General features: G+C 41.3%; 1 protein-coding gene across 1 annotated transcript in view; it reads left to right on the plus strand.

Annotated features, from left to right (window-relative positions):
- Window positions 1-2,300: 2,300 nt before the first annotated feature.
- Window positions 2,301-24,072, plus strand: part of MOB2 (MOB kinase activator 2) — a 109,126-nt gene continuing 87,354 nt past the window's right edge. The window contains exon 1 of the mRNA XM_036384590.2: window positions 2,301-2,506. Coding sequence (XP_036240483.1) covers window positions 2,490-2,506 — 17 coding nt within the window. The 5' untranslated portion in view covers window positions 2,301-2,489. The remainder of the gene's footprint in view (window positions 2,507-24,072) is intronic.

Raw genomic sequence — 24,072 nt, forward strand, 5'->3', positions numbered from 1 at the left:
GTCGATGCAAACCCCTGCAACGTCAAGCACTATAAACCTCCAGATCCTCCGCGCGCCCCACCACATCTGTATGCGGGCAGCAGCGCTTGTTAAGCACCTCATCCTCATGTCCTACAGGGCCTGCTCTCAACAAGCCCTGAGCAGGGAGCGCCCTTTCTTTGTCCATGTGCACAGGGCTTAGCACAAAGGAGCCCTGCAGCCTCCCAGGCTCACTGCTGCCAAACAAATAATTGCTGTGATGCATTTTATGGAGGGCTTGAAGGGGAGGTGCAGGACAGCCACCGGGCACTGCTCTGGGGTTGGCACATCCTCTGCCCTCCAGAGCTGCTCATGGAGGGGCCTGACTGAACTGGGATGAATGGGAATTGCTCAGTCTGCTGGAGGGATTTCTGTGGTTTCCAGTGGCTGAAGGAAGAAGGAAAAAAAAAGACAAAAAACCCCCAAACAAAACAGTAATGTCAATGGAAGTGTAATGCCAAGGAGAAAAAAAAAACATTCTAAAATAATCACCTTGGGTGAGATGTAGATAAAGGACTTGTGCCCTTGGAAGGTAGGATACAAAAGATAAATGAAATAGATGTTCCTTGTCTGATTTTTTTTTTTTTTTTGCACCAGTAGCTCCAGTGCCAGTTGCTGTATATTTTCCTTGATACAATCAGGAAGAAAACAGCTAATCTGACATGACAAACTCATTGTATCAGAAGTCATCTTAAAACATGTGTCATATGACTAAACACCCTACTCCTGGTACAATGCATCCCACAGTAAATTTGGATGGAGCTCATCCTCAAATGCCCTGCTAAAAATACCCATAACAAAGGGCAACAAGAAAACATAATTCAAATGAGGGACATCTGTTCTCAAATGTTTGCAGATAATGACTGGATCGAGTGTCTGCATAAAGGATAATTATTTTCTGCAGATGGTTTGATCTGGTATTTTAAACAGTGCAAAAATCCTTGCCCCAGCCACTCAGGAAAGTATGGGGGATTTTGCTGCAAGACCTTTTTCCTATCCTCTGCTTCATTTCCTAAATGCAAGGATAAGTAAAACTAAAACCAATTAGAAGATAAAATGTATTAAAGAGAAACACTTCATTGGAACACAGGCAACATACATTTTCAAGTTCTTATGTTGCACTGCCATATACCCAGATAATTCTCAGGCTGAAGTTTTGTTATAGGAGAATGGCAAAATAAAAAAGTTATACTTTGTGCAAAGCAGATTTCAAAGGGAAGGTCCGTTTCCAAAACTACACCACAATATGCTTTTTAATACAAATAACTCTACCACAATATGTTTTTTAATACAAAATAACCCTACTCTCTTAAGACAGAGAGGTACAAAACAACTATGATGGAGAAACACTGTTGTTAAGTCACCCCCTGACATCCCCTTGCCATGCAGAATTAGCCCCGGGAAAACGCTGCTTTGTTGGAGTTCTCTTCGGAGCCCGTGCGGTGGCTGGGGCTGACTCATGCACCCCGAAAAGTGGGGTTACAGGTGGGTGCCTGTGGGGTGAAGGGCCCTGGGGACACCTTGGGGCTGGCAGGGCCCTCGGAGCCCCTGGCACAGCACGGGGAAGAAGCAGGCAGGGAAGGAGGGGGATGGCTCAAACAGCCTCTGAAGGAAGGTCCTTCCCTTGGAAAACTGCTGGGTGCGGGGAGCCCAATAACATGGCCATCACTCTCCCCTAAGGCAGGTTTTAACAAATACACGGGTCCAAAGCTGGGATCGTGTCCAGCAGCTCTGCCCCTGTGATCGTGCCCACCCGAGCAGGTGCCGATCAGGGAACTCAAGAGGACATCGCTTTCACGGAGCCTCCGGGAATGCTGTGCATCAGCGAACCGCATGGAAAGGATTGACATTCAAAAGTTACGGTTGTGTAAATCTCAAAGGGTGCAGTGTTGGGCTGTCTGGGGATAGGCATCATCCCTCCAGCAGCTGTTTGGTCATTTCTGCAGGATAGTCTTGGGTCAGTCCCTGGCGACCCCGTGGGAATTCCAGGTTCTCATGCCCGTCTCCAATTAACACATTAATTTGCCTTGCCAGCGCTGCCTCAGAGGCTCCGACACGGCGTGCCCCAGCGAGAACCGAGCCCTGCGGTGCAGGCAGCGAGGCTCCCGCACAGGGGCCCGACTGACGCAGGGGTCCTGGGCCCGGGGAGCCCCGGGGTGCGCGCCCGGACTACACCTCCCAGCGTGCCCCGCGCTGCAGGGCGGCTGGCGGCGCGGGGCCGCTTCCGGGTTGGCCGGTGCGGTGTGTTTACTTCCGGCCGCGCCAGTGCGCGAGTGTCAGCCCGGGGGGGGCACCCGGCGGCCGCCCCGCCCGCGGCCGGGGAGGGACCGACCGACCGACCGGGGCACGGACCGACGGACACAGCGGCCGAGGGAGGAGCCCCGAGCGCGCAGCGGCCCCGGCCCCCATGAGCGGGCGGTGAGCGGCGAGTCGGCGGCCGCGGGAGCTTCCCGGCGCGGCGGGACCCAGCCATGGACTGGCTGATGGGGTGAGTGGGGCCCCCTGCGCGTCCCTCCCCGCGGAGCTCTCCCGGCCGGCTGAGGCGGCCCCGCCGCCGGGCAGCCCAGCCCCGCGTGCGGCGCTAATGACTAATCAGTTCCTGCCCGCGGGAACGGGAGCGGGAGCGCGGCTGCGGCTCAGCCCCGGGCTCAGCCCCTGGGTGCAGCCGCCTGCGGGCACCACGGGCTGCACGGGAGCCCTCGTCTTGTCCCGAGCGGCGGCTCTCTGAAAAAGTAACTTTTCCTTCCCTTTTTGCGGTATAGGCAGGCCAGGTGTGGCAGCTCTCTGTGCTTCCCACTCGTACAGTGTGCGGCTAATCCCCCTGCGACAGAACATCGCTCTAAACCGAAAGGCGTGCCAAGGTTTAAATGGCTTTCTGTAGGGAGGAAGAAGAGACTTCGGCAGAGATTAGCGCCAAATCAGAGCCACGCCAGGGGGTTTGGATAGCCTGGGATTAATAGTGCTAATTACACAGAGACAGAAGGTAGAGAGCTGTTTGCTGCGGGTTTTAGGTCTGGAAACCTCAGTGCGGGAGAGGGAGATGCAGTTGATGGGAGTGACCTGATATGCTACCAGTATCCCAAACGAGATATTCTCGGTTGCTTCTTGCATGAATTGCGCTGGCGACCTGCACTCAGGTGAACTGTGAATAATTATGCTTCAAGATCGTATGAGCACTTGGTTTATGCTCCAGCAAAACTGGCGCTGCAGTGATAACCTGCTGTCCTTAGTTTGTTCTTCACAGCCGTTCCTGAATGTGGTCTTTGCCATCTAGGTTGCCTCCTTTCCTTACATTGATGTGCCTAGAACAGAAGGTAAACTTTTGTCGCAGCTGGTGGATGTGGTGTGTTTAGAAGGGTCATTGGCGTGCGTGCTCCTTTTGTCTGCAGCTGATCTGTTTGGTGCTGAGAGTGCACTTGTTACTCGCCTTCACATGGGTCTCATCCAACTCTGGAACCAGCTGTCCATACAAAGTTTCACTGTGAGTCTGACCCCTCCCTCGTTTAGATGGGAGGGAATGCTGAATCTCTGTGGGGTAGACACGGATGGCTGGCTTTTCCTCCAGCAGGCTGGGCAGGGAAAGGCAGTATTTTTGGCATGTGGAGGGGTCTAGGTGCCATGTACTGCAGGCCTTGTGTCTTGTAAGTCACAGGGCTGCGCTCTGCTGTTACACGGTGTCAATGAAAATAGAAATGACGAGCTTGTTTTGATGTGTTTTGTAACAACCGCAAAGCACAGGTGGTCTGTTACATTGACTTTGTAAAAGTAAAAGCTGGAGTGTCAAAGATTGTTACTGTAATTACAAAAAAAGGTCAAACCCAGGACTTATGCAAGTTACTTGTATGACTCAAAGTACTACATGCCTCACTACAGCAGCTGTACTTATTCTGTGCAAATTACACTGTAAATCGGAAAAGAATCAAGGTTTATTGTAGCCACACTCTCAGTATATCAGGATGATGGTTTTCTTACGAAAAATATTTTGGGCTTCTTGAAGTCGCTACAAAAAATTGGCATTTGTTCTGTACTTTTTTACCCAGGGTGGGTGGATCCGCCATGTGTGGAAAAGACTTGCCTGTTTTCCCCATTGTAATGGGAATGGATCCTGAGTCATTTGTGTGTTACTTGTTCTCAGCTATTTCCTGATATGTTTCACTCCTAACCAAACCCAGTATTGTCCCACTGATGCTCTTAAAAGTTTTCTCCCTTTAAACGCTGTTAGTTCTATTTGTGCACATTTGGAGGGGATGGTTGTGTGTGATTATGGCAGGAAGGGGGAGCATTGATATTTTGAAATGGGAAAGGCTAGAAGTCCTGGGGGACCCATTCTTATTCCCGGCCAAGTTATGCCTGCTGTTAGCAACTGTGTTTGTAAATGGAAACATCCGTCCTGCTGCTTGACAAAGAAGCTGAGGACATTTGTCTGCCCAGGCAGAAGTTTGGGTAATGCCACTTGCTCAGCCTTTCTTTCAGTGGCAGCTTCAGCTGTTTGAGTCTCTGATGTGAGGACAGGGCTGAAGAAAAACCTGCAGAATAATAGGAAAACAGGTCTGTCCCAGTAACACATTAGTTGGTGTTCATGCCTCTGACAAGCAAAATGTATTGCTCTGCTTCTTGGTGGTATTTCTTTTTCTAAGTGTCCTCACTACTAAAACCACTGTGATCTTTCTTATTCCTTACTGCTTTGGGAAGGTGGTGGTTTGCAGTTTCAGCTTTCCATGCACTTTCCCTACCCCTGTGGAAGGCTTTGTATGTCCCCTTGTTGGCTGTGCTTACTTAACTTTTTGGTGTGTGAAACACCCTCTGTGTTTTGACTTTGTATTGCTGAGAAATGATCCTTGGAGTGCAAATGTGTTAAATTAGGCAGCAGTGACAGTTGTTCCTGTTCTAGATCTCGACCCTTCGAGCTGGTGTCGCGTTATCTGATAAACGTTTAGAGTGAGATCTGCTTTATTCCTTCCTGGTCCTCCCCTTCTTTTGGAAAGGGGGGAAGGGTAAGTGCTAATCATACCACCAAGAGCAGCAGCCCCCGTGTCTCTGATCGCCTCAGAGTACTTAAGATACAAAAAAACGGAAGCTGAGGCTTACAAACAATAGTGAATTTATTAGGGATTAACAAACTGTACAGACTTAGGTGGTCACACTGCAAAACTTCTCTGGGTGCTGCCTGCTGTTCAGTCAAGTGCTTCAAAATCCAGTCAAGTCCTAAGGAAGAAAGCTGAAAAGAATGAGCTGCTGGCATGGTAGGATGCTTAGTTTAGCACCTAAGTAAAGGCAGGGTCTTTTCTGTGGTTGATTAGTATATTTGACCCTTCCACTGAATGCAGCATTAATACTGATGTTGGTGAGACTCTATGGTTTCTTCTGTGCATTCTCTCCATTAAAAAAAAAGACTATTTTGAGCTTATTTGTTTTACAGAGGATGTATTTTAAGCCCCATTTTAACTAGAGATCAGTGTTGCTTAATTGCTTTGCTCAACAACATTTACCAGAGATCCATATTACCCACTCTGGAAGAGATTCCAAACTTTTGTGTTACAAATAGCATTGATCTGCTCTTGAAGTTCAAATTAGCAACAAAGGCAGGCATTGTTCCTTCACTTATGATATTTTAAAACAAGGTAAAAAGTAAGTTTCATAATTGGCTAGGAGTAAAACAAATTAGTGGTGCTAATAAACCTGATGTGGTTTCCTCTTCAGCAGTGCTGTCTGATGCTGCAATGCATTTTTTCATAGAAGAGGAGTATTGGGTACTGTAGTGGTTTTGGTGAACTGTTATGTAATAAGGGAAGAGAGAAACAAGTATTTTACAAACAATTGCCAATGTTTGACACAATCATAATTTGAGCTTCATCTGCACTATAAACTTTGTAGTTTAGTAGGTTAATAGACTATACTGACTGAAGCTGAGAGAGATGCTTATGCTGATTTGATAAAGATTCACAGCTCCTTCTCCCAGCACTGATTATAGTATAAGTGTAATAAAGAGAGAGAGGCTGTCTGCAAGAGGGATTTCTTATCTATTTAAATTTTAAGTCTTGTTATCCATACAGTCATACTATCCCCTGCTCAGTTATTTTTTCTTTCATATGTTGACCTAGTGACTTGAACAGAAGGGCCTAAAAATGGTTGAAGACTATCCTTTTCTCATATTGCACATCTTCAGCTTTGAGGACAGTTAGAGAGAAACAATGGCCTGGAAAAGTAAGGAAAATACAAATGGCACAAGAAGCAAACTTCTGGTCAGGACATTTGTGCCTGAAGACAGCACAGACTATTTCTGTCTACTCAGGTGGTCTGTGGTCTGCAAGACAGAGCAAGTGGCTACAGCTGTAAACTGAATAATGTCTAATAGAAACTAATAGCCCTCACACTTGCAGGTTTTACTTTGTAATGTCAGTTAATCCATTATAAACACCACATAAATGTGCTGCCCTGCATAGTCTTCATCTCATCAGGATGGGTCATTGGAAAGTATGTTGTAGTGAAATAGCACAGTAATTATGCAAATTCAGTCTTTTTGAGTAAATGATATTCTGGTGATTTTAAAAAAACAGTGTGAGAGAACTTCTCAAGGTCAGCAGCACTTCTAGATTTGTTTCGTAGAGGAGACTTGTATGTCATGCATTTATTTTATTCAGCTATAACTGTCATGGACTTGAATTTAAGCTGTCAGTTTTTTCACTTGTTTCAGATACAGGATTTTGCCACATTACCCCTGTGGTAATTTTAAAGGCTAGACAGAAAGTAACACATACTACTGTTTTGCTGTCTTCCATTCTGCATTTGTGGAGGGGTCTTTAAGAAATGCCCTCACAAGGCCTTAAGACACTGTCCAGTTCAAGATGAGCTATGGTGAAATAGGAATAATATTGTCATGCAGAGAAGTCCTAACCTTGAGCCAGAACAGCTGAGGACTACATGTGAAAAAAGCACACCAGTGTTCTAGTTCTGAATCAGTAAAACCCAATATGCTGTTTGTCACCTGTTAGACTAAATCTTTGTTGCTTTTGAATGGGGTGCACTGTTGTAGGATATCTCAAGTTGGAAGGGAGCCATATAAGGATCACCAAGTCCATTAATTGTAAGGAGTGCATCTTGTGGTGGGAGCAGTGAGAAATCATCCAGCAAGCTTAGCTGTCAGTTTGGCTGGTGCATCGTACAGTTGAACCTGCCTTTCTCTAGCAGACCTTTATAGAAAAAGTAGGTAATGATTTTTATTCTGGGCACTGTTCAAAACTTCCTAATTATAGAAAATATTTCTATTAAAAGGAAGAAAGGAGTAACACTGAACATTCTTCAGCTGCTGTAGCTGTAGGGAATGCTTTCCTCTTTCTTCCCTTTAGTCATTTCCAGTGAAGAAACTCTTCTGCCTTTATAAGGCAGTCTTCCCTCTAGAAACTGCTGCAACCTCTCACCTTTCACAGCTTGCATGGTGTGTGTCTTTGTTCTGTTTTTTAACTGACCTCACAACAGGTGTTTCCCTTGCATTCCATTCCCTGCAGATTCTTGGCTTCACATGCCATTTTCTCTGCTTTAAGGGAGCTGAAAATAACTCAGAACAGGTAAACCAGACATGTATGGTCCCATTGGGCAGGATATATTCACATGCTCCTTATTTGCTTCTATTGATAGGTGTAACATTACCCGTGGGGTCCCAGGTTGCTCTCCCCAGATAAATCTGGGTCTGTCTGTGAGCCACTGGCTCTCCATTCACTGCTTACTGATGGGACTTCAATATTACTTCAAAACCTTAGCAGACATGAGCAGTGCCTCTGCTAAACCAGAGCTTAACTGTGAAACAACTACATAAAGCTGTCTGCAGGTAAAATTAGATCTCCATTAAATATTAACTTGTAATATTCATTAGTATGGTAGTGGAAATGTGCTGTTACTTTGAAATGTGAGTTTCAAGGGCTATTAGATTTGTAGAAAAGGAGTCATGACTGTAAGAGAGCAATTTAAATTTTCCAGGTGTGTTGTTCCCTTATGTCTCCCTGGTTCTGAAAGTGCTCAGTTATATTACTGAGATGGTCACTGCCAAGGTTCTTCTTTTGTAGTGCAGAACAGGTTGCAAATAACTGCAGAGCCTTGCTCCCTGAAGAGTCCTGGTATAGTTAATTATTGCTTTCTTGGAGAAAATGCCAAATAAATCCTGCATTTTAAAACCTTTGTTACTTCGGCAAACCACAGAATTTATCAGTAAGTTACTTTAGTGAATACAGTGCACGTGAATACTTGTTTTATATTTTTAGAGTGTTCTTTTTCCAGTATGCTGAGGAGCAAGAATAGATAATTTTCAAGGTATCTAAAGTAAAAGGAACTATTACTTTATTTAGAAAAAGAGTTGAATATTCTTAAAGTGTAGCAATACTCATTCCTTGCATGTCTCTGCATGTTACCCTCTTTTCCTTTGCAGTAGCATCAGGATTCAGGAAGACTGGTAGCTTAAGATGCTCATCTGAATGAAAACAAATATTTCCTTTTTTTCTGCCTTGTTTCCTCTCCTCAGGTTAGTTTTCAGCTAAATGAGTTCCTGCAGCCTGTTTGTGTGGCTACATGAATAATGTTGACAGCATGATGGTGTTTGTGAGCACAGAAAGCTTAGGTAACGCTTACTTTGGTGGTAGCAAGGACTTAAATCAGCTGAATGGAATCATGTAGTAATGTGGTTATTAGTGGTAATTACTCTGAAAATAATGAGTGATCTATCTTCTGGTGATGTATCCTTCTGCTTGAATGTTGGGAAGAACTGCAGAATGTCTGAAAATAGGAGATGCCATGACTAGGCTGGTACCCTGGCACAGGCAATGGCATCAGAGCACTGTCACAGTGTTACATTCACTTTATGGGTAAACTATAAATATACTCATTGTGAACTGGATATGGATGAATAATTCAGACTTCACAACTGGCTGTAAGTCATGTTTCATCTACCTGAGGGGAGTGCTGCCTGTGTCGTGGTGTGGATGTGAAGCTGGGTGGGCTTCTGGGTGCCTGGCTGAACCCAGCAGTCTGATTCAAGAGCATGTTCAGGAAGCTTGGTTCACGCACGATGGCCTGCCTGACTTTGCCTATTTCACTGGCAGTTTCCACCTGTTACAGCTGCTGGATGTGGGCCCAGGGAAAGCATACTTGAAAGAGTAAAATTAATAAGAGACTGCAATTTTTAGATAGCTGTTTATACAAGTTTGAACTCAGTACTGTCAGATCTGTGTATTCTGCCATCACTGATGACCTACCAAACAACTTTCATGTGTGTTTCTGCTAGTGGAATACTACTGAAGTGATCTTGTCCATTGTTTTTTACCCATTTACAGCTGGTGATATGGTTGTGAAACTTGCTTGCTAGGTTCTTTTTTTTTAAGTCCTTCTTAGCAATTTATTCACTCATCTTACTCTGCAATTACAAAAAAAAAAATTAGCTGTGTTCTTAACTGTATATGAAATGAGTAAATCTGATTATTTAAATTTATTTTTGTAATTGTGCTGTTTAGAGTAGTACTGCGAAGTGTTACATCAGCTGAGACTACTTGAGGAAGAATTGTTGCTTCATGGCCGTGTTCTGACACCTCAAAGAGTTGTAGTCTAGGAGCCTCCCTGCTCCTGACACTGTGTGCAGTAATTTTAAATAATTTAATTTTGCAGCTAGGATGATGAATGTAACTAAATACCTAAAGAGCAGTGTGATAGCATTTGGAGGGGCAAATATGGCAGTTTTCTCAAAAGTTAGTTTCCTTTTATTCTGTCAGCCAAGAGAAACTGGTCAAGGTGCAAGTTTTTCACACAATCAGCAAACCTCTCTCCCTGATTGTGGAACAAGAGCATTGAACGCACACATACATGCACACAATAAATAAACCCCAAACCAGAATTTGGATACAATTTTCTGAAGAGTGGCACAAATTAAACTGGAATCAAGACAGGGATGACTGTCATAGATCAAATTCCTTCTTACTCTGAACGCTGAAAGAGTAAAACCATTAAGCTAGAATGTAAGCCTGCAGAAAACTGTATCTTTAAATTATCCAGGTCTGGTAACTTGAGCTCTTCAGAATATATCTGCATGCTTTTTAATTTCTTTTCCCCTTCCTTTCTGCACTGCTTAGGTTATAAAGGTGGTCCTTGAATATTTTTATTATCAGTGTTCAGTATCTGGATCACTGTTGTCCCTCTTCTACACTGAAATGTGTAAGTTCTTGGGTGTTCTATCTGAGAATTCTTGTGGTATTTACACATAATGAACAGAAGTTTTGTGAAACAGGTTGCATAGAGGTGATCTTGACTCTTTTTTTCTCACTGTTTCAGTTCATAAATTTCAGTCTAGAATTTCCTCATTTAGAGAACTTTTCTTTTACATGGTTCTTCATAAACCAGCATGGAGTTGCTGAGGAGAGGCTTTGTTCCTTCTTAACAAGTTATGCAAAACTGGATGGAGATGTTTTTTTATGAGGAGGTGTCTACTTTGTGGATGGGCTCAGGTTACAGGATTAACTCTGTGGTTTCAGGTTTGTGTCAGGTAAATGATAAATAGCTTTTTTCTTTTTTTTTTCCCAGTCAGTCTTCTGTCTGATGATCTCCAGGTGTTGCTGGAACTCCAGTCTATAAAACCTTCATGATTGTAATATTTACTATAGTGTTAGTGTGTGGCTGTTTTCCATCAGATATAAAAGGAACCAAGTTTGTAGTGAGGGCTAATAACTTTTATCAGACCAACAAATGTACTTGGGAAGAAATAAAAAGCTTTTGGGCATGCTTGTATCCCTTGTTTATGTTAATAGACTGTTTTGAACAAAACCATGTTAATTTCCATGCAGAAATCTCACCTGCTGGTTTAGCCAGGGACTGGTTCCTTTTTAAGGAGCTGACCAGCCTACATTCAAAATGCCATATTTTGGCACTGGTCTTGCTATTTAAGGTTATCTGCATGTCTTCTAGGAAGAGAAAGAGGTTAGAAATGGAAGCATTTGCAGGTTCTGGTCTAAGGTGTACAAATCCTCAGATGGCCCTAATTTTTTCCAGTGTTGTCTTACTTTGTTCTGTGATCCAACCTTTCTTGGTTCCATTGTAATTTCTGATTAGGATGCCTGAGTTAACCTGCAGTTCTGATGTTCTTATGGTCTTGTCTGTGTCTCCTTTTTGTTGTAGCCAAATAATGCCATTTTTTTAAAATTAGCTGAGTTTTGAGGTTTGGGAGTAATCTGACAGCTAAGAGGTGAACAAAAGAAATAGTGAAAGGAGTACTTCAACCTAATGACTGTAGCTGATTTTTTGTTCAATTCTAGCCTTAATCTTGCTACACCCCTCTGCTGCTTGACTTGCTGGGCATTAAAAAGTATTGTTTCTTTTGCACAGTGTTCCTGGATGGGCATCTAACAGGAGTTGTTCTTACTTTGTCTCTTCTTCACTTGATTATAGTGGTGCCATTGGTGATGAGCAATTTTTGAAGACTAACCTGAAATTTCAGGGTTTTTTTTTTCTTATTAGGCATATGATAGGCTTTTACCGTGTGGTCTGGCGTAGCACAGGTTTTAGCTTTGAGTTATGGGTGCTATTCAAAATGCTGAATTGGGTGATTTGCATTCTTATAACCCCAAAGTGTCTGTACTGAGGTTTTCTCCCTTGCCCCACCCTGATGAATATGAAGGTACTGGCCTGAGTCACAAGATCTTGTTGAGGCTTGAGCAAGTGGAGTAAAGTGCTATGAAAACTCATCTAAGAAAGGGGAGATTGTGGGTTCATGCTTGTAATGTACAAGAATTTAGGTATTTAAGTCCAAGTTTGTAGGTAATGTCCCTGGTTTGCCTTTTAAAGGGGACCTTTCTGTTTTCACACAGTACTGTAATAAGCTGGTAGTTTTTGGCTTTTTTGGTTGTTTTTTTAATTGTTTGTTTTTCCAGGCTTGTTTCAGACAGGATGTGCACAGTCATCCACTAAAATGTAGGCAGTGGTTGCTATATGTGGTATAACTTTTTAAGTGGGCAGGGTATTATTTACATGTTCACAGACTTGTATTTTCTCATTGTTAATAGAATCAATGTTTCTGTTTAAATGAAGTTCCTCTTGGTTTTAGGTAGAGTGAAGACTTACCAGCTCTCACTGTTTGCTTCTTTGGGAATACTGGCAAGGAGGCATCTTGTTAATGAAGAACTATTTTCTGCAGTTCATGAAGCACATGCAATATAATCCACTGTCTTGCAGGACAAAATCACTTGCTGGGCCTTTATTTGTTTGGTTTGTTTGTTTTTTTTAGTTGTAATCCATTCTACAATTAAAGAAGAAATAGTCTTACCTAGTAGATTTATGAATTACCATGTTTAAACATTTTATTCTGAAACATGAGGGGGGACGTTATTATAAAACAAAAAAGTTGGCAAGAGTTTCATGAGAAGGAAGTAACTTTATAATAAAGACAGACAAATTTAAACACATTGGTTATACTCGTTTAGGTGTGTCATCTATCCACAGCATTTCTGAGCCAAGCTGAAAATGTAAAAAAAAGGGTGTTAAATATTTCAGTAGGCATAACGATTTAAGCTGACATGGAGGTTGCTTAATTTCTGAAGACAACTCCCATGAAGGTCTTGATGAGTTTTAAAAGATGCAATTCAAATTCATTCCTTTGACTTCTTAAGTGCCAAAGCACTCTTTGAGAGCTGCATGAGAGATATCCCCAGGCTGATAGCCCCCAGTGCTAAAAACAGCCTTGCTGTCTGAGTAAGCAGATTTTGAGCAAAGAGGAAGCAAATACAGGAATAAGGATGGTGTTTATACATGTAATAAAACTTCGTTAGCAGACATCATCATTTCCTGTCTGGGTTTAATAAGGGAATGATAATTATTTTCCATTATTACTAAGAGCTTGATATTTTTTTAGAATACTGCACACAATAGTATCTTATGTACAGTCATTGTTGGTAATTGAACCGTAGCTGTCAAAACAAATGCCTGAAGAACTTGGATCCGGGGAATTCCAGTCCATGCTTGACCTAAAAGAGTGATTTCTCGTGCATCCAGATAAATGTCTGTGGCCTGGTTTGTCACGTGTTCCCATTTAGCAAGCAGAGGCCTGCAGAGGGCTACCAGGTATCACAGGACACTGTGTTCCTGTCTCTGGAGACTTCTCACTTGCCTGTACCTGCAAAAATTATGGCCTGCCCTTCAATCCTTGACCAATAGTTCTTGTCTTATGGCTTGTATATAACATGTTCTTCTCCTTCTGGATCTGAGGTGTGTGTGAAGTTTGTTTGGGTCTGTGACCTTGCAGACAAAGGGTCTAGTCCTAGTTATGCCAAAAATTAATGTATGCACTTCGATGCATCACAAGATAGGTCAGAAGATGGTGCTGACCAGTCTGAAGGGCTAAGGCAGGGAAGCACTGGTGATGATGGAGGTTTGAACCTGAGGGCACCAGCTACCAGGTCAGTGCCCCCCTTGTGGGCTGCCCAGAACCTGAGTGGGAAGGTTTTCCTGCTTTCTGGAGGGCCCAGTTTGATAGTGTGATGGAAAATGAAAGGTGGTTAGGCTGAAATGTGCAACTTTGTGCTAAATTTTGTCCTCTGCTGTTACCTTTGAAACTACAGTTCAGTAACTGTTCCATGTTTTCTGTTCTTACTGTGTCCATCAACGGCTGTAGAAGTCAGTCTGGACATAGTCAAGCTATGGAACAATGGAGAAGGTCAAATGTTGTGATGGGGAGCCAGCCTGCAAGTGCAAACCAAATCCACCCAGAGCTTTTTGTCCCTAGCCAAGTGAAATAGGAAGATGTACTTTTTGTTTCCTCCCTATTCATCTTAATTATCCAATTCACTAACATTTATCTTAAGCTTTTTTAAAATGGCGCAAAGTTCTAGTAGTTCTACAGAGAGAAAGTTGATTAAAACTATGTGGTACTGCTGACCAAACAATGGAGTAGATTGGTCAATATTCAGAAAAATAACAGGGATAACACTTCCTAGCTTTGGTATGTTTATGGATGAAAAATAATGCATTGTTATCAAAGGGTGTTGCAAATCTGAAGTTTCTCAAAGAGCCTAAGTAAAATCAACTCTTCCATTATCCTTTTGCTGGTATAGGCCAAAGTATATGGACTTGTTACACTTGAAAAAAAATAAGGCAGGACTCCACAGCTGTGGGAATAACTAATGCAAATTGGATCCACGTTCCCAGTGAAAGTAATAAAGTTCCTGCTTACAGGAACTCTCCCCATGACTTGTTTCCCTAAGGTCCCTGGAGAATAGTGGTGTGGGTGGAGTGCACAGGACATGAAGTAAAAATCCTGTATGATAAACCTGTCTAAAAAGGAGTCTAATCTCCAAGGGAGACAATGGTTATCGTATAGCCACGGGCTACTCATTAACTCGTGGTTCCTAAACCAAATATTATTCTAGAGTGACAGCCAGCTACTAACATGAAACTATTACTTTTTAATCTCATTTTGGATTTGCTTTTTTTGTGCCACTTTTGAGATTTAGTAGTAAAATGACAACGTGAGTTTCACAGCAGGTGCTCAGACCTTCAAAGAAAGAATGACTTCTCCAATATGCTCTTGTTACAAAATCAAACTAAGAAGAGCTTCAGGTTAGCTGGGTTTCAGTAAATACTTTTTCTGCTTTATCATATGGATAAAAGCATAGGGAAAAGCAACAGGAAGCTCAAAAATGAGGGGGGGAGAATAAGGCAAAAGTGGGTTTTAAGACAATTGGCTTACCAGCATACTTTGACAATAAAGAACAATTTTGGTGTATTGCATGACATGAGAAGGTTGGAATAATAATAAATAGGAGGAATTTTTGTATACAGCTCATAGTTGAGCTGAGGATTTAAATTCTATGATTCACTAAGGTAAATAATGCAATTCTGTAAAGATGAACGACATTAGCAAGAGTGCTAGCAGGGATAATGCTGGTTTTCAGTCCATGCATCTAAGCTGAGCAGTCAGTTGGGGAGAAATTTCTCATGGGATGTGGTGCTGGGCAATTAGCTACATTTCCAGAGATTTATGGAGTCTTCTGACTCTTGAGTCTTCTGACTCCATAAATAGTGTTGGCTATTATCAGAATGGAGTTCTGGTCTTGGCAGACTGTTGTTTTGCATTATGGTAGTTCTGAGATGCAGAGGTAGATATTCAGAACATATTTACTTAACAGCACAGTAAAGCCTAATCTTTTGTTTGCAAATACCTCCCCTTTTCATGTACAGGAAGTTGAAATGCTTCACAAAAATCTGATTACTACAGAGGGACAAGAATGTAACTCCCTTCTAAAATACCTCTGGTAACACTCATTTCCAATATCTGTTTCTTCTTACAAAAGTACTAAATGTACTGGTGTTTAAATTTGGAAAAAAAGCAGGTGTTTGTCTTTGGAAAACTTAAAGTACTCATGGAATGCCTTTCCTAATGATTTTTAAGTAATTTTAAGCACATTTTCACCTCCAAGATGTCTGACAGAAAGATTAAGAAATTGATGCCTCTTTTTCATTGTTTTAAGTTAACACCTTTTTGACTACGGTCGAATTTTCCAGATTTATTATTCATGAAGTCAGCTGTCTTGTTAGCATATTTCATTCTTGCATTTGTTTAGGGGCCCTGAATTATGGTATATGGTTCTGAAGGATGACATAAGTCACTCTTCTCCTGGTATTTGCTGTTCATCGTTGAAATGTCACCTTTGGGACTGTGACTATCATTCCACAAATGTTAATCTTTCCAGTAACTTTTAATGATCTTGATAATGCAATGATAATGAGAGAGGAAGATGGAAATGGTTATTAGGGGAGATGATTTGAAATTCTATGGACTTTAAAGTATTCCAGGATATTAATACTGAATCATGGTGGCGCTCTTGCTTTTATTTCTACTTTTCTAGAGGTGAAAATGTGCCACTTTTTCTCTTTCTTCCCCAGAAGGAGGTAAGAATTAAGGTAGAATCTGTTTTAACATCATCAAGCATAGAATGCAAATTTGGCAATGAGACCACTTGGTTGGTATGCGAGTTGTATTATTGATCTCCTGTTGTTTCTGTAATCTGTACTTGCTTGTTTTTCTTATGCTAGGTCTTTTTCAAAGGCAAGTATCTACTTGTGTTTTCAGAGAAGCCAGATGGTACATTGGCCTTGGTGGTCTTGAATCTGCAGTGCTTCCTGAACAGTTTAAATACTTGAAACTTGCTTATTCCTCTTGGTTATTCTGAGCTTAAGCTGTATAAATTTATATAAACTTCTGTCACAATCTGAAGAATTGTGTTCAGTCTGGTATTTTTTTCTGTGATTAAAACAAAATAACGCACTACAATATTAAAGTTTAGGCCTGTTTGCTAATTATAATCCTGGAGTAGGAATTACTTTAGCATCTGGAAATAGGAAATAAAAAGATCATAGGTTGAAGGTGCTTTCCCTAAATGTAATTGCCATTAAAAATTATGTAAATGCCAAACTGAAATTTCTTCAGACAGAATGCTTAGGGTGAGGATCTGTGATAAAAAGAATAATGATTGGGGTTTTTTTCTCATTAGATGAGTGCTTTCCCTGTTGATGGGATTTTGTTGGTGTGTGTGCACAAGAGAGATCTCAGTATGTGTTCTAAATACACTTTGTATTTTTCAGTTCTATGATTATTTCTATGGCACTAGCTTAATAAGCCTACCTTTATTTACATGGTATAAATAGAGGAGAAAATCTTGATCAGGAGACATAGAAACACTAAGTATGTGGAAGAAGACAGAATTCTGCTGGGTATTGCAAGGACTACTATATAACCAAGCCAGTTCAAGCAGCTGATCAGTTAAATACTACCAGTGATTTTTTGGTACCATGCTGAGAATAAATCAGGTTTGTGTAGTGACTGGAAATGGCCTTTTTACATTCCTTGGAACTTTTTGCACTTTAGGCTTATGAAAACCTACCGTTCTTCCCTGGCTTCCTTCTTTAGTAGGTTTTAAATCAAATTGTTATGAAAATATTGTGTGAAAATAACCCAGGTTATTGTGCATGTAGATTTCTCAAGGATTTGCATTGGTTTAGGTAACTCTGTCCAAAAGGTAACTAAAGTATGTATTGCAGTGTCCAACATTTGAGTCTTGTACCTCTGCACTTCCTGGTGAGATTCAATTTTCTTTAAAATACAGTAGAACTTGACTCATTCAGGTATTACATTCTCCAAAATATCTTGGAGAAGATTATGTCCTGAATCATCTAAAGAATGACCTTGTCCTATGCCAGTGGAGCAGACGAGGCTGTAGCAGCTCTTACAAGCCTATAATATGAAAAGGTGTGCAGATTTTTAAAGTGCTGTCTCTGTCCTCTTTTCCTTAGAAGATGTAGCTTTTACCAACACAAGCCAGTGAAGAAGTTGCTGATAAATTCTTTGGATAATTATGAAAATAGTTCATATCTGGGAGTGGAAGGAAAGCAAAAAAAAAGTTGAACATACAGTGCGTGCTTCCTCAGATGCACTGTGACAGCAACATCTGTAGCCTTCCTGACAGATTTCAGTGGGTTACACCTTGTCCAAAGAAAAGCTGTCTGGATTTTTAGCATGGCTGTGCCAAAGCAGGAGGTTCCCTTTCTACAGGGGAGAACTGTTGCTTTCTATTGCTCCAGTTTCTCCTTCCAGTAAGTTTACTGAGGACAGCATTTCTCTTACCTTGCAATAATAAACAGAGCTGACATAAGCATGAACTAGGAATGTTTCTGAAGACTGCTTATCTTAAAAAAGCCCCCAAGTAATGATGGTGCTAATTTATGCTGATCCATGTTAGACTACAGTTGTGGCTGTTCTCAGTGTTTTGAGTGTTTTTTTAAATAAATTTGTGTTAAAAAAATTGGAATGATTGTCCGTATGCCCCAGTAGCCCCTGCTTGCTTTAATTTTCACTACTCTGACTATGAGGGAGATATTTTTACCCAGTATCTGACAAGTGAATACAAATTTCTTCCGTATGTGTCATTGCCATAGTTTGTTTTTTTTTTTTTGTCATAGCTTGAGATTATGAGAACAAAAGAAAGCAGGGGACCCTAGTGAGAATGTTAGAGAGGGATTAATGGAGCCTTGTAGCTATGGAGTTAAGCTGGGCTTCTGTTTTCACTGCCAGTGACATCTTGATTTATGCATACTGGGGATGTTTTTAAACACAGAAGCAATAGGAAATAAGACAGTTTGCTTCTAGCTTGTGTTTTCTGCAGGGCTTCTTGGCTTTGCCTTCCAGTTAGACAAGAGTATTCAGAGCATAATCTTGTTGTTCCATCCTCTTGTTGCTGTTTATTTGTTTGCTGGTTATGTAAAGCTCTCAGCTTGAATTTGTTCTCCCCCTTGCCCAAATATTCCTTGAAGATGTAAGTAGGGAATGTGCATACAAAAAAAAATAAAAAACAACCAAAACAAAAAGTATCTTTTGTGCGCATCCTGTTTTCAGTGTTATTTCCTTCAGTGTGAATGAGAATATGGCTCCAAGGGTATCTTCTGTGTGTGACCAAGGTGGGGACTGCTAAGGAGAGAAGTGCACAACACATGGTGTAAGAGATGAGCAAGGTGGTTTTAACTGGTGGGTGAACTTGTCGTTTTTTGAGTAGCATTTTGTGTCCTACAGATATCTAAGTAGTCTAAATTCCAGTTCAGGTTTTGAGTTTGTTGGGGGGGAGGGTTGTTTGTTGGGGATTTTGTTTGTTGTTCTCAGGGTTCATAGTAAGAAAAAGGTAGTCAGTGTGGTAGGAGTTAGAATACTCACGCTGTCATGGTGGAGCAGTGTACCCGCAGATGAGCTCGCACAAACACTGTAAGCAGCAGTCTGGAACAGGAATATAAACTTCTCCATCACTTATTTCAAAGGTGCAGATTGCTGAGGTAAGCAAGCCTGCGAAGTTGAGATGGATTAGCCGTAAAGTAAGCGTTAACTACTGTGAAAACAAGCCTTCTTCCCTTGCCGAGCACTTCGCAGTGGCCTGCTGCTGCTCACTTGCCAACAGGTGACTTAATTTGCAATTCTAATAGTGTGACACCGTTTCCCTGCTATGCTGAATTACTTCTCAGGATTTCAACATATATGAATATACTTCCAGTGAGCATAATTTTGCTTAGGAGTTTAATTTAAAAGCAGAATGATTGACGGAATTTTATTTTTATTACAAAGGCACGAGCTTTTAGAATGTATCAAAGGAGTTTTCCTAGAAAGATGATGAATTTTAACCTCTAGGCCTGTCTCAGTGGTCTTTAGTATTAAGTTGCTAATACAAAGTACTGATTAGGATCTTCCCATTCAATGAAATCATATAGCTTCATTTTTTGTAGGCTTCTGTGAAACAGCCTCTTAAGCTAATGTAGTTGCAGTTCTGATAAAAAGTAAAATGTGCCTTCGTCTTTGCAAAAAGCACAGGAGTGTAAAAGCTTCCTTGGTCCTTTAAGTGCTCTAAAACAATAAGACTAATTTTTGCTACAGAGAATTTACCCATAATACTGCAGTATTGGTTTTATCAGTAAGTCCTTGCATGGTGTTTGTCACCCATTTCTAACACCATATCTAGACTTTTACTGTATCACACAGAAACTGTGCTATCTCTTGTTTTTTGAGCTATGACAAAATATAGGTGATTCCTTTTTATTTTAGCAGTGTTTGAGTCTGAACATAATGAAAAGGCAATTTTATAGCACGTACGTTTTAATTTTTTTCCCTACTAGAATTCTCTTCCAATTCTTCTATTGTGAGAATATTTTGCATCATTATACAGAAGTGGTTCTAATGTTTGTTTTGTCATATAACGAATCAATTTTGGTTTGGAAAGTTCCTCTCCCTAATTCCTATCTTTAAAGTCTTTGTTGTGATTCTAATTAGTAGGTATTAGCATATGTATCAAAATGCAAAATGTGCAAGTACTATTTGGAAAATTAAATGCTAGGTTTAGCTCATCATTTTGTATCATTGAGATTTATTTTGAACAAAACATTAGCACACTGAAGTATGAAAAGTGTAAAATTATAGCATAAAATCAACATCAATAAAAGTCTGTCTCGTGTACATGGCTTTTCCCTCTCTTAGTATCCATGCAGCTGGGCAGAAAAAGCACCAGATAACAAATGGGGAGCTACTCTTGGTGACTGAGTCTGGAGGAGGTAAATGTGGAATTCACAACATGGAGTTGAAAATGTACAAACATTAAATTGCTTTTATAATATTGAGAATTGGGAAATGGGGTGGATCATTTGGAGGGGAAGGAGAATTTTCCTCACCAGGCGTATATTTGTTCTGTCAGTTGCAATAATGGGCAATAATAGTGTAAATGTTGTTACCACCATCCCTGCCATAGTCACAGCCATGGGCTGGAAGAGCCTCAGCCCAGGAGCTCTGGTGACGCCAGGAGTTGTGCCCAATCATTTCTACTGTGATCCTTCCCCTGTTTTTAAAACCTTCTCTTCTGGAAAAGGTGAGAAAGGAGGTGAAAAAAGCTGTTGAACTTCCTAAATTTTTCATATTCGGCACAAGTATCTCATTTGGTAACTTCTGCTCATTACATATTACATAGTTTTCTAATACATATGCTTTACTTTCACTCCAGAAGAGAGAAAGCAACTGAAACTGAAGTAACAAGTGAAGAATCTGTAAAGGCAACCTTGAAGATTTTCTGTGGAACTGAATTTTAGGTATAGTTTTACAAGGAGGAGCAGGTCTTTATAAAAAGCACCACAGTTTCCTATAACAAAATTCTTGCTATCACAGAAAGACACTGCAATTTATGCCATAGTTCCCTGAGCACTTTGAGACTGCTGAGAGAAGTGCCCTCCTCTCGCTGTTGGAGCTGTTTATTCCTCTCTTTGCCAGCTCAAGTGCTTGAGTGCTTGGGAATTGGATCCTGCTACCAGTGATGCAGCTTAAAACTAATGGAAAGAAAACAGCATTTTATTTCAGTTGGGATCAATTCCTGATCCAATTCACTGTACAGCTGCACAAGTACCTCTGCATGGGAGACGCACAGAGGGAAGACTTGAGTGATAGAAGGGGGAGTGTGATCAATTGTAATGGTGGTAGTGACAGTTTGCTGGCTTGATGTATTAGTGGAACTGTGTCATTAGGTGCTATGGAAACTTGTTAAGTGCTGGATACGATGAAACCTTTTTTCTATAAAACAGGTTAAAATAATCCATTTTCAGTTAAGTAATATATCCTCTGAGAAGTAATTGTTCCAATGTCTGTGCAGTTGATCTTCACATTTGCTACTGCTGTGGAGCCAGAAATGTCACTGACAGAACATGCTTCTGTTTGGTGGGAGAAAAGTAACTTCAAGTCTGTTACCAAAGTGTAATCAGTCAGGATGGCAGAGCTGGTAAGCAGAAGACAGAGGGGCCAGGGCAGTTGCAAAAACAAGCTGCATGTCAGCTTGCTGGTTATGCTGTTTATTGCTGCAGATTTCATGAGAGTTTGTGGTGATGGTTTGTATGTACGTGTGTCATTTTATGGGGTGGTGGGAAATGCTAATGTGGTTCATATGCTTCAACAGCTGCTCTAGCACACTTTCCATAGATGTAGTTTCTGACTGAGACTTAGCCTTTCTAACTTGATTATCATTATTTGAAGAATAGTTTGTACATCAGTGTATTTTCTGCTAAGATTAGACTGGCTCTCTTTCATACACAAGTTGCTTTGCCACGGCAAAGTGAATGCAAATTGGAGTAATTCTGTATAATTTCTTTTGTGTTCTGTCACCCTCTATGGTAACAGCAAAAAACTCAACTCCAAATTATGCCTGTCTTTTGCCTTTTTTTTTTTTTTTTTTTTTTTCCTGCTGACATAACACTTGGTACTCTGGGATGCTGTGTGTCCTGGGGACAGAGATGGATTCCCTTGGTGGATAGTCACATGTAATCTTTTGGTAAAGGACTGACTTAGATGTAACACATTGCCCATTGCTGGGGGCAGCTGTTAGGTCTGAAATCCTGTTGATTGAATAGGTGATTATAGAAGAATAATGATAAATGTGCTCCCTCTCTTAGTGCCACAGATGGCAAACTCATGCTGGCCAGGGCACCAGAGGGAGGTTAGGAAGTAGGATGTGCATCACATAATGTCTATTGCCACATGCTCAGCCAGCTGTTTTGGTATGTAAAAATCTAGCATGGAACTTACGAAATATATGCGCTTACTATGAAATGACATCAAGTTCTTTACTAAAATCAATTATAACAGAATGTTCTTAATTTGCTTTCTTTGCAAATTGTACTGCTTTGTGTGACTCACTGAAGATGACTAATTCTGTTCACCCTGAATTTACCTAGCTGCCATTCAGAGTACATTTCTTGTGACTCAGTTCATGCTTAAATTTCTGATTTTGTGCACATTTTCCCAATAATGTTTGTGCTTCCAGCATGCAAGAGGCAGTGTCTTAATACACTTGTTACAGGACCAAGCATGCTGTGCTCAGGCACAGTGCTTTAGAGGTCTCCAGTGTATTGTGAAATGCAGCCGTGTATGTTTATCAGGAGCAGCTGGTTGTGTTCTGTGGATGGATCCATTTGGGGGGAGGGGGAGAGTGGCTTTTAGAGATTAGCTGGTGGCAGTTTTGCTTGGGAAGGGCATCAAGTTTTAGCAGAGCTACTGTAAGAGAGAGAGGAGCTGGGAAGGGACAGTGTACCAGCCCTACTGATCTTTTTGTGTGAGAAGCAGCCTTTGGGATTTGGTTATCTGCCGGTGGGTCTAACTGCAGCCTTCATCAGAGGAATGTGTAACACTTGCTACTGAAATAAAGATCTGGTTGAGCTGGTGCAGGCGACATTTGGACACACAAGGCCTAGATGAGACATCAGAGCAGCTGTGTCCTTGTGCAAGCGAGAGGGAGGCTGTCCGGTTTATTGGATCTTGTCAGATCATGGCAGTGCATGCTTCTTAAATCCCTCGGGGAAGGGAGGGAGTGTTGAAGTAAGGATGGCTTATTTTAGGTAAACAGATTTAGACAGCAGTCCATTTTCTTGTTGCTTTCCTGCTAAGAAATGTGGGGACATCTCACGAAAGGCTAATGTTCAATCTTTGAAATGTTCATGTCTGGCGTGTTTTGTGGGCAGGAGATGCATGGCAGGTATGAGCTGGGCACAGGGCATGCAGCAGCCTGGTTAGTTCTGGTGCCTTTTGTTTAACTTCAGGAAGTGGTGGATGTGTCTTTGCTTTTAATGTTATTCCTATTCTCCTGCTTCTCTCATCCCTTTTCCTAAGCAGGTATTGATTAAGCATTGACAGTAAGGATTTCCTGATCTTACTGCTTCCTTCTGTATTGAAGTGTAACTGAATTCTTTTCACAGTGAAAGAACAATGGAAGACTTCTGGATTTAATTCTTGGCTGCTGGAACTTTATATATTTGGAGAAACAGGGATTTTGTGGGATGTTCAGCACTCTTGTAGTATATAAGTTATTGCTGTGCTCAGATCTTCTACCTGTTTTTAGGATATGAAACAAATGCTTTGCTCTTCAGCTATGCAGAAGGGACTTGTGACTGCCTTTCAAACAAGTGCTGTATTTTGTTTAATTATCTTTGTCTTGGAAGGGACAGCCTTGCTCCTGCATGTCAGAGTGCAGTTCTGTACTGTGTCTTGCTGTGCTTGGAGAACTAGTTACTACATGGGAATGGATTCCTCTTTCTTGGAGAGGAAGGTCCCCTGTCTTTTGCAGCTTAGACCTGGCTGATACAGTACTGGCTGATCTGAGAAGTGGGAGGAGGACAGATAAATTTTGTGACTGAAAATCAGACATAAGAGACAAGTCAGTTAATAAAATCTCTTCAAAGGCAAACATGTTAGGTTTGAACTGCAGGGTAGACATAGAACAACTGAGTTGTACATGAGAGAGAACTTATTCTGTGCATATACTCTGTATGGCTGTGGCAGTCAACCTGATGTCCAGAATGATAAACTGGAGGTCATAATCTTGTCTTCTAAGCTTTTAAGTAGCACTTTTCACTCCATCAGAGTAGAGTAATACTAAAAATGATGATTTAGGCTGTGGTGCCACTGAGAAAAACGATGATGTGATTTTCCTGAATCTGTTATGCCACTATAGTAGAATACTGCTGCTTGATTAG

This window comes from Molothrus ater, chromosome 6 (assembly GCF_012460135.2).
Source record: "Molothrus ater isolate BHLD 08-10-18 breed brown headed cowbird chromosome 6, BPBGC_Mater_1.1, whole genome shotgun sequence".
Classification (NCBI taxonomy): Eukaryota; Metazoa; Chordata; class Aves; order Passeriformes; family Icteridae; genus Molothrus; species Molothrus ater.